General features: G+C 62.7%; 1 protein-coding gene across 1 annotated transcript in view; it reads right to left on the bottom strand.

Annotated features, from left to right (window-relative positions):
* Positions 1-10926, bottom strand: part of SEPT9 (septin 9) — a 105829-nt gene that overhangs the window by 45203 nt on the left and 49700 nt on the right. The window contains exons 3-4 of the mRNA XM_015559221.1: positions 10775-10922; positions 1470-1594 (exon numbers count right to left, since the gene is read on the bottom strand). Coding sequence (XP_015414707.1) covers positions 1470-1594; positions 10775-10922 — 273 coding nt within the window. The remainder of the gene's footprint in view (positions 1-1469; positions 1595-10774; positions 10923-10926) is intronic.

The following is a 10926-nucleotide window of genomic DNA, read 5'->3' as shown; positions in this document are numbered from 1 at the left end:
TGCTGGGTGTGCAGGAGGCGGATGCCGCCCGGGTAGTGGGCTGGGCTCCGGCCACCATTCAGGCCAGCTCTGGGCTCGCTACCCCTCTAGCTCGGTTCCCCGTCTATAACGTGCTCCCCATCCCTGGGCACAGGGGGAAGCTGACGCCCCAAGTTCTGCCAGAGGAGGAGGCTGGGTCTGTCAGTGTGATCGGCCTGGGGGGTGGGGAGATCACACAGCCCAAGTGCCCTGTCACATGGCACCCCTCCTCCTGGGTCTCCCCATTTCTGCTGCAAGAGGTGAGTCGTGCAGTGTTGCTGTGGACGTGGGGATGGGTGAGATGAAGGGGCCTGGGACAGGGACTACAGAGAGCAGGCTTCTGGCTGGAACAGGCACATGGGGGCTCGGGGGCAGGGGGGGCCGCCACCCACATGACCGCAGCCCTCCCACGTCCTGGCTGTCTCCCCTGCACCACAGGGGCCTCATCTCAGAGCTGAGGCCCCAGGAGCTAGGTCCCAGGGTCCAGCAGGGGCCACGGTCTCAAATGCCACTCTGGGGAGGCCTGGCCGAGTGAGGCCGCCTGGAAGGCACAACCGTGCCATTTGCCAGCTCAGGGAGCCCCCAGGGAGGATGCCCCTAGAGCCGGGCTGGGTCAGTGAGGAAAGAGGAGGCCCAGCTGCCCCTCGGGCCTGGCTGGAGGGCGGCCTGCAGAGCAAGTGGCTCAGGAGGCATGGGCAGGGCTGCTGCCCGCTGTCAACAGGAGGGGCGGCCGGACGGAGCTCTGGACCCAGGAGACAACGACCTGCGGCAGGACTCCCAGAGGCCACAGCTACTGGGTCACCGCGCAGGGCCAGGCCACCCTCCCCAGGAACTCTCAGGCACTGGTCTGTCCGGCCAACTGAGAGGCCACCAAGGTGCCATGGGCACCCCAACCTGTGAGTCGGGGGACTCCCAGATGTGTGATCTCAGGGCACCTCGCCACCCACAGGAAACAGGAGTGTAGAAAGCGGCCGCCCCCACCTGCCAGTCCGATGGGCGGGAGGTCACGGCTGGAATGTGTGACCGGGGGGTCCCTGCCCCTGGGCACCCTTCTCGGGGTTCTTGACCCAGGACAGGTCCATCGGCTACCCCCCAGCGCCAGGCTCCGTGACCTGCACTCGCTGACATTCCTCCTTCACCTCTGAGGCCAACCCCTGAACACCTGCACCCCAGGTGTGCTCGGGGGCCAGCCCCACCGGACAGCTGGGCTCCTGGGGCCCGGGGGCGGGGGTCTGGGACCGAGGCACATCCAGACAGTTGGAGGCAGGAAGCCAAGCATGGGGCATCCCTACAAGAGCCCCCGCGACCGAGAACGAATAGACGCATATCTGTGTTTCAGACGGTAAACATCTGGGAGTAAAAAGAGCGGCTCTGGGTCATGCATTTCCCTCAACCACCCTCTGTCTGGTCAGAAGTCCTCAGGCCCCGAAGCTTCGACTGGAAACACGCACGTTTGTGGAAAATTCCCCGCACGCCGAGCTGTGCTGCCGTTTCTGGTCGCCACACCGGCGGCCGATGCCTTCCCGCGCCAGGACCTGGAATCCGCAGGCCCCGGCCTCCGCTGGCCCCGGGGAACCTGGAGGAGACGGACTGTCGGGGCCCCGCTGCCCCCCATTCCAGGTACAGGCTCTGAGAGCCGACCTAGCCTTCCTGCCTCTCCTGCCTCTCGCCATCCTGAAGCACCGCCCACTGTCCCCCACACCCTCCCGTCTCCTCGAACCCCCGTCCGGGAGTCATCGAGGGCTTTCCCCCTGGTGGAGCCTGGCTGCTGGGCTGCCCCTGGCGCCCGGGAGACGGTCCCACCGAGCCCAGAACGGAGCCAGCGCCTGCTGCTCGAGGCTCAAGAATGCTCCAGGCGCCATCTGTGCCCCTCCTCACCGTCAGCCTCCCAGCGCCTCGAAGGGACAGCTCTATAAGTGGGGAAACTGAGGCACGGAGCAGCGAGGCAGGGCCAGAGCTGGAATCCAGGCAGCCTGCCTCCAAATCCCGGCCTTTCACAAGATGGTCATCCTGCAACACCTCGAGAAGGGGGAGCTGTTGTCACCCTCCTTTCACAGATGGGGAAACTGAGGCCGGTCAGTCCCGGGGCCAGGAGGCAAACCCAGTGGATCTTGGAGCACATGGACCGTAGCCCCTAGGGGCTCCACGTCGGGGTACCCCAGCCTCTCCTGGCCTCACCGATGATGTGACGGGCGGTGTCAGAGGGACCAAGCGCCTTCTGGACTCAGACCTGAAACCTCCCGATTCCTGAAACCCAACCGCCTGGACCACTCTGTCCCCTGCAAGCCCCGCCCACCACCACCTGCAAGGGGGCACCACCTGCGGGGGCGCCACCTGCGGGGCTGGGGCTCTGGACTCCAGCCCCCCAGGACATTCATCACGCGGCACTGCACGTGTGTCTCAGAGGGACATCGCCTCGCCCAGCCCGCCTCTGCGGACAGAGCGGGCGCAGGGCAGCTGTGGGGCCGGCTGCTCCCCACCCGCTCCACACGCCACCGCCCCTGAACCATCGGAGGGACTTTAAATAGCTTTCCGGATGCTTCTCTAGAAAAAGGATATAAAATATGAGGAAAAAACCTCACACGGAACATTTTTTCCGTTTTTAACATATGAGGCTCCCACAAAAGTATCAGACTCAGATGGTTTCACTCGTGAGTTCTTGAAACGTTTTAACCCAGAGATGGCCGTGTGGCTGCGAACCGTGTTCCAGAACAGAGGGAACGAGAAACGCAGCCAACGACTCCTGCTCAGCCAGCACCGCCCCGACGCCCACCTGATACACAGAGCGTTCTTTCTTTTTTACAGCAGCATAACATTGCGGCAGACCCAGCCGGCTGGCGTACGTTCGTGCAGAAGACCTCAGACCCCTCTCGCGGTGCAACCCAAATGCATTCCAGCGGGCTGCTTTCAGTGCACAGAAACGAACGGTAAACGCACTAGATCAGTGGTTCTCAACCTTCTGGCCCTTTAAATACAGTTCCTCATGTTGTGACCCCCAACCATAACATTATTTTTGTTGCTACTTCATAACTGTAATGTTGCCACTGTTATAAATCGTCATGTAAATATCTGATATGCAGGATAGTCTTCGGCGACCCCTGTGAAAGGGTCGTTCGACCGCCAAAGGGGTCGCGACCCACAGGTTGAGAACCGCTGCATTTGTTGAAAACAGAGCCGGAATGCCTTTTCTGTGATTTCAGAATGCAGAGGCCTCTACGCAGAACGTAATCCCAAAAGCCAAGAGGAAAGAATCCGCTGGACGGCCTGAGGGTTGAAAAATCCCTGTTTGGGCCCTGGCCGGTGTGGGTCAGTGGATAGAGCATCGGCCTGCGGACCAAAGGGTCCCAGGTTCGATTCTGGTCAAGGACACATGCCCGGGTTGCGGGCTCAATCCCGGGTGGGGGGTGTGCAGGAGGCAGCCGGTCAATGACTCTCTCTCATCACTGATGTTTCTCTCTCAGATTTTAAAACAACCACCACAACAAGCAAAGGATTAGCCACCCAACTGGGGACAAGATAAGCGGTTACAGGGAGCCGAGGGCCCTCCCCGGAAAAGGCACTTCCCTCCCTGAGAGAGGCCCAGAGTCGGCACCGCCGACATTCCCTGCCGCCTCAGCCCCGGCTGTTTGGGCTGATGCTGGTGTATCGCCTTGGAGGCCCAACACGGCTTCACACTGTGCTTGTGTTTTAAGTTTGTGCTGACTGACTTTAGAGAGAGAAGCAGGGACAGAAAGAGAGAGAGAAACAGCGATTTGTTGTCCCCCGTTCACTGACTGCTTCTCGTATGTGCCCCGACCGGGGATCGAACCCACAACCTTGGATGATCGGGATGAAGCTCTAACCAACGGAGCTACCCGGCCAGGGCCAGGGCTCAACATTTTAAACGCACACACCCTCGGTGCAGAAAGTCCGCTCTGAAGTCTAGCCGACACTCGCACGCGCACAGACGGAAACGAGGTGTCGTGGGAGCCCCAGGCGTCACTGTGGCCGCCGGGGACGCGGCTGCTAGAGGAACGAGAGGACAGCAGAGATGCCGCAGTGATGGGAAGTGGAAAAGCACCGCCAGTGCAGAGGTCCGAGTCCATCTGTGTTCGCAAAAAGCCTCTGTATTTACACAGACCTCCTGGCACGTGACTCCGGGACTGTCCGCACTTGCACAACCCAGGATGCAGGCCCGGCCGTGAGTGCGGCCCTGGGGAAAGGGCCGCCGGAGGGGCAGGTTTCCTGTCGGATTCCCTGGGACCTTCGCCTTTTCTCCCGGACAATGGCCGCGCGTTGCTTTTGAGAGTTGAAGGCCGTGGGGAAGCAGGAGCTGGGGACACGGAGGGAGCCCTGGAGCGCAAGCCAGGCGGCCATGAAGCCGGGGCCGCGGTTGGTTCCTTTGTGGGTGCGGTGCCCAGGCCTAGGGGCGCCGCCCGCCCTGGAAGCCTCACCTGGCGTCACTATCGTTCCAAGGTGGCCAAGCCGGAGGGAGGACGCCGCCCGGCGACGAGAAAGTGGACCCGGCACCGGGGACCAGGCCTGGGCAGGACAGGAGAGGGTCTGGGACCATTTCCCCACAAACAAGGGGGCAGCGCGTCCCTGGTGGACCCCGGCTCTCACACCGTCCACTTCCAAGTCGGAACCTCTCTGGGTCATTTTGGAAGCAGAGGACCAGGTGACCTCCAGGGTCACTTCCGGTCCCGAGTCCTCCTGGTCTCACTGAACTACATTGGACTCCCAGGCCAGGGGTTCCCAAAGAGGGTTCCCTAGAACCCCGGGGTGCCACAGAAGTTGCCCCATAATAGCAGTGGGAAAGGGGAGAAGAGGCCCCTTCCTCAGAGCATGTCCGTCTTTCTCCCCTCGCCCGCTCAGAGAATGGACGCTCGGACCTACAGCCCAGCTGGGACGCCAGGGGGCAACGGTGACACCCACAGGCAGCCCAGGTCAGGGACAGCCCAATCGGAGACCACACAGGAGAGGGAGGCCACACACGGCCACATGCAGCCACGTCAGGCCCGCGGGCACCACGCAGCTCCTCCAGGCGGACGGTCGGATCCCAGGGTCTGAGCAGGGCTGCCCACACTCCAGGGCACAGGGTGGTCTGGGTGCACCCCCTGGGGCTGAATGTGCCCTCTGTCCACAGGGCACAGAGCGGGGCTGTCTGGCCCGGCACCCCCGGACAGCGGCCCCATTGTGCCGACCCGCTTCCCGGCAGCTGCCCTGGGCCTGGCCGGCTGTGGGCGCAGACACAGCAGCTCTTGTAGCAGCTGCTCCGGCTTCCGGGGATGAGCACCGCGGGCGGCCTCGCTCTGTGCCATGTGTCGGGGCCCGGTTCGATCCTGGGGCCGGGCTGGGTGGTCAGCCGCAGAGCGGAGACCCGCCTCTGGGCCCGCCCGCCTGCCCAGCCCTCTCCCGCAGCTGTGCCCGCTCTATTTAAGGCATCCGGCAGCTGCCGGGGCTGCATTCCCGGATGGTCCCCCGTCCTCACCCCTGTGCAGGGCTTGGCAGGCGGCGGGGCGGGGTGGCGGCAGGAGGTGGTTCTTTCTACTTGCTGTCCCCACTCTGCCCTCCGGAAGGCCACACCTGGGCCTGGCCACTCCTCCCACCGGTCCTCCTGTCCCGTCCCCCCATAGGGGGCCTTCCTGCTTCCAACCAGGTGTGAGAGGGCCTCAGGGACAGCTCAGAGGAGGGTCCGCCTTCCCCACAACGAAGAATGTTTCCAGGTGGTTTTATTATTTTTTTTTAAATCTATTTTTATTGATTTCAGAGAGGAAGGGAGAGGGAGAGAGAGAGAGAAACATCAACGATAAAAGAGAATCATCAATCGGCTGCCTCCTGCGCGCCCCACACTGGGGATGGAGCCCGCAGCCCAGGCGTGTGCCCTGAGCAGGAATCGAGCCCTGACCTCCTGGCTCATAGGTCGACGCTCAACCACTGAGCCACACCAGCCGGGCATTTCTGGTAGTTTTAGTCAGAGAGAAACCCTATGGAGACGCTCGCTCAGTTTGCCGCACCCCAATCTCATGCTCACTGTCACGCGTGGCCCCTGGCACACCATGGGACGGACACCTGGGAAGCTCAGGCCACCTGGGGCCAGAAGACCCAACCCCTCGCCCATTTGACGGACAGAGAAACTGAGTCCGGTGGGGGTGGGGGAGCAAAGCAAAGTCCCACAGGGTAAAGCCAGGACACGCCCAGGAACTCAGCTGGGTTCCAGGTGGGACGCCCCACTCACCACCAGGCCCTGTTGCCACAGTTTCCCCCAGGGCCGCCTGTGAGCACCCAGCAGCAGCAGCGAGCCAGGCCCTGGGTGAGTGGCAGTGCCGCCTTATAAGGCAGCCTCGGGAAACTTGGCTGCTGTCAGTGCGGAGCCGGGGGGGGGGGGGGGTGACAGACTCCCAAGAGAGGCAGAGCCGGCAGCCGCCCCACAGGCGGGATTCTGGGTTCTGCAGCCCGGCCCCACCCAGAGCCACCCCGGCAGAGGCAGGGGGCGAGCAGGACCCGGAGAGGAGGCGGGCCACTCCCACCCGGAGGCCGAGAGAGGGGCAGCGATGACCGAGGCATGACGCGGAAGGTGCCAGGTGCAGGGACGGGCAGCAGCCTCAGAACCCAGGTGCCAGAGGGGAGCGGGGCAGGTCTGTGGGTTCCTATTTGACCAGAAAGTATCTGCTTGCGAGGGTGGCAGCTTCTCATCTCGATCCTCAACGTGACTTCACTGAGCACCTGCTGTGCCCACATCACTGACTCAGTATCTTACGGGATCCTTCCAAACAAAACACACCAGAAACAAAGAGAAAACCCCACCCTCGAGTAACCTAGAATCCTGGGGGGCACGGAGGAATGCTGAAGAATACAGAGCAAACGTTAAGAGCTTAGCTACTGGTAAATTTCCGTTTCTTTCTAATTTCTGTATTTTCTGAACTTTAAAGGAAAGGTACTATGCGAAACTACTTTCTACGTTAAAAATCCTGGCAGAGGAAAGAAGGCTCACGTACAAATAATTCACATCCCCAAGCCAAACCTGAGATATGACACACAAGAAAGATGCAAAAAGGCCTGGGAGCCAGAGGAAGTGAGGCTACTTCCAGCTCATGGGAGGGCTTCACGGAAGAGGTGCCACTTGAGCTGGGCTTTGGAGGATGCATAGGAGTTCAAAGAGCAGTGATGTGAGGAGGAGCCAAGTTGGAGGTCAGAAGGTCAGAGCAGATCAGCTGTGAGGAAAGGAGGCCCGTGGGAGGCCAGGAAAGGACCGGGCAGGAGGAGCTGTGGAGCAGGGAGGCGGCAGCTGGACAAGAGGGAGACGGGGTTGTGGAGGCCCCGGCATGAGTGGGCCGGAGGAGGCTCCACGTGGGCAAAGATTTCATCGGTGCCCTGTTTAGGGAGGTCAATCTGGGAGCAACTCAGCTGGGGTCCCAGGAGACTGTCCAGCACCAAAGCCAGCTGGAAGGCTTCCTGGAGGCAGAGGTGAGGGCGAGAGTCTGAACAGAGAGTGTAGAACTCACTCCCTCCCTGATCCTTGCCCCTGCAGTGCCAGCTGGGCCTCAGGTGCAAGGGGCAGGGTGCCACGAAGGGTGGGAGGCTTCCTGCCGCGCTCCGCCCAGCCCCCAACGGAAGGGCGGAAAGGACGAGAGTGCCCGGCCGCAGGAGAGATGGACAGGACGTGGGGCCGGTGCACAGGCCGGATGTGCATCTGGGAGAACTGGGAGGACCAGGACCAGAGGAGGGGAGAGGAAGAGGCGGGCGAGGCGGGGGCTGGGTGGGAACACAGACCTGGGCCCCCAGAAGCCACGGCAACACACTCCGGGAACGCCCTCCACCAGGAAAGCCCTGCCCTCCCAGCAGCTGCCCAGGACCTCTGGCCTCACGTCCAGGGCCGAGCAGGTCGAGGCCACATTCCCCGGCCCTCAGTGGGCCTCGCCCCCTCCTGGCCCGGCCTCCTTCCAGAACCTGCTGGAAGAGGAAAGATCCTCCCAAAGTGAGTCATCCCAGCCCCTCCCCCACAGAGCCTCTGCCTCTTCCAGCGCCGTCCAGCCCTGCCCCACCCCCAGTCAGTGCACATGCCCAGCCTAAGGGGGCTCCGCAGGTGAGCCCTGGCTCAGAGAACCCGCCCCCAGCCGCTAAGACCCCAGGTCGGGGCGCGGGCACACATGTGAGTTCATACGCGTGTACACACACAACCGGCACAGTCGCGCCAGGTGACGGCCCCTGCAAGGGGGGCTGGACACCCCTCTGGGGGCCGCCGGGCCTGGGGAGCTGCCGAATGCGTTCACTCCCACCCGGATAGCACATTCGTTTCCACGGAGAAGCGTCGAGGGTCCCTCACTCAGGCCTCCGCTGGAAATGCTTGTCTCGCCCCTCCTTTGCCGGATTAACCCCACAGGGTCCAAGCCTTAGGGGGCGGGGCCACGCTCCTGGGAAGGAGCCCTACTGCTCCTGGTCCCCTACCCCGTCCTCCCCTGGGGGGTCCCACTGCTCAGCCACAGCCCGCCTGACCGTCCCTGTGCACCCGGAGGCTGTGCCCCGCCCGCCCGGTGACCCATGGCCCTGCCACTTGAGCAGGCACCCCTGGCCTGTCCCCCCAGAGCGAGACCATCTCCTTGCGCATCCAACGCCAGCTGTCACCAAGACCTGGCCGGCCTGGCACGGCCATCTCCCGGCCACATCCTGTTTGACTGGGCCGCGTGTGAACACCTCACCCCCCTGGAGGGGGGCGTATCCGGTGCCAGAGGCCCCGGACCAACCGAAGATCACCCGAGGATTACGAGGAAATGGCCTCCCGGACACGCCCCAAACACTGGCCGGCTGTCCTCACAGCACTCCAGGAAGTGGCTCTGCAGGTCACGTTTCGGGACATGGACGTGGGAGCGAGAACAGACCCACACAGGCGGCTGCTCAGAGTGGCCGGCACTGCAGGAAGTTCCCTCAGCCCCTCAGCCCCGGCCCCACCTGCTCAAACGTTCGCTTGCAGAGAACACAGCAGCCCACCCCACACCCCCCTCCATCGCCAGCCCAGGGCCCTCGGTCCCCAAGTCCACTGACCACTGGAAAGCCTCACTCAACAAGGAAAAGCAAGAGGAAGTGAGGGCAGGGAGGGGAGAGAGGCGCATGCCCACGGTCACAGCACACCAGCCCCACGGGCATAAGCAGCCGCTGTCCGTCAAAGACGACGGACACACCCCGGAACCCCGGCCTCACACAGGAAGGAACCTGACACCTGCTCCAGCACAGGCAGACGGTGAGGGCGGGACGCTCAGTGACAGCCAGACGCAGGACAAGCAACGTGTGACCCCACTTACATTCGGACCTAAAGCAGCCAAACGCAGAGACGGGAGGGGGCGGGGCCAGGGCTGGCGGGGGGAGTGACTGTGCGATGGGGGCGAAGAGGAAGTCCTGGAGAGGGCGGTGGGGACAGACAGCTGCACAGCGATGTGAACGCCACTAATGCCACTGAGCTGTGCACTTGAATGCGGTTAAAAGGGTTTTTGGTTTTTTTTGTTTTTAAAATATATTTTATTGATTTTTTACAGAGAGGAAGGGGGAGCGAGAGAGAGAGAGAGCGAGAGAGAGAGAGAGCGAGAGAGAGAGAGAGCGAGAGAGAGAGAGAGCGAGAGAGAGAGAGAGCGAGAGAGAGAGAGAGCGAGAGAGAGAGAGAGCGAGAGAGAGAGAGAGTCAGAAACATCGATGAGAGAGAACCAGCGATTAGCTGCCTCCGGCACATCTCCTACTGGGGATGTGCCCGCACCCCAGGTACATGCCCTTGACCGGAATCGACCCTGGGCCCCTTCAGTCCGCAGGCCGACGCTCTATCCACTGAGCCAAACCGGTTTCGGCGCGGTTAAAAGGGTTTTACGTTACGTGTCTTATAACCACAATTAAGAACAGTCACTTCGAAAATCAAAGCCCCAGAATGTTCTGTCCGTCCAACGCACACACCACCTACTGAACAGTCACGGGTCCGAGTCCAGCGATCAGAATGGACCTGCGGCCACGTGGCTCACAGTGCCGCTGGCACCCGCACAGCCCTGGGGCCCGGGGATCCCCACTGCCTCCCCTGGAAGCTCCCTGAGCGAGCCAGAGTCTGGGTTTGAGTCCTCTGAGGACAGTGCCCAAGTCCCTTGCTTCCCTCCCTCTCCCCTCATCAGAAGAGCACCCCCAAACGTAGCTGTGGGCAGGTATCATGGGGACGCCTGGCCCGGGGCCCCTCCCCAGCAGCTCAAAGAGTCTGAGGGTCCAGAGGTGAGGTTCTTATGTTCTCCTGGCCTCTGCTCACAACCTCCCTCCTGGGGGAGCCGGTGGAAAACCTCCAATGCAAAACCTCAGGGAGGGCAGGACCCCCCAAAACCCCTCAGCCCCTACCCCGGGACCTCGGCCTCTGCCGGGCACTCCTAGGGCCACCTGCTATTCCTGCCTGGGGCCCCGCGACCACAGAGCGTGAAAGCCCATCCTCAAGGTGCAAACGCCCCTGCCTTGCACTTCCAGGCTCCAAGCTCCAGCCCCGCCGTCCGGCTCACACAGCAACGGCTCGACGGCACGGTCCATGCTGGCCATAACCGGTTCGTCCCAAAGCCCAGCTCGGTGCCACCTGCTGCATCCGGCCCGTCCTCCCTGGACAGCCTGCTCCCTGAGCCCGCGGCCGCTGGCCCATGTGTTCTAGGTTCCCACAGAAGCACGACCCCCACCCCCCCATTCAGCTTCTTTCTCCAAGACTCCGCGGCAAAGCCAGTTCCCGCCCCCAATCACCACCCCTGGCCACACCGGGCACTTGGCTGCTCACCTTCCTGGCTCCTGGGTGGGGCCTCGGCCGAGGGAGGCAGGGGCTTGGGCTCCAGCCTGCTCTGCAGCTGAGACAGCGGGGCGGGCTCTGAATTCTCCAGGGACGGGGCGGGGGCGGCGGGCACCTCGGCCGACTTGGGCACCTGGATCTCC

This window comes from Myotis davidii, unplaced genomic scaffold (assembly GCF_000327345.1).
Source record: "Myotis davidii unplaced genomic scaffold, ASM32734v1 scaffold274, whole genome shotgun sequence".
Classification (NCBI taxonomy): Eukaryota; Metazoa; Chordata; class Mammalia; order Chiroptera; family Vespertilionidae; genus Myotis; species Myotis davidii.
The sequence above is the reverse complement of the archived record's forward strand: the minus strand, read 5'-3'. Positions and strand labels throughout refer to the sequence as shown.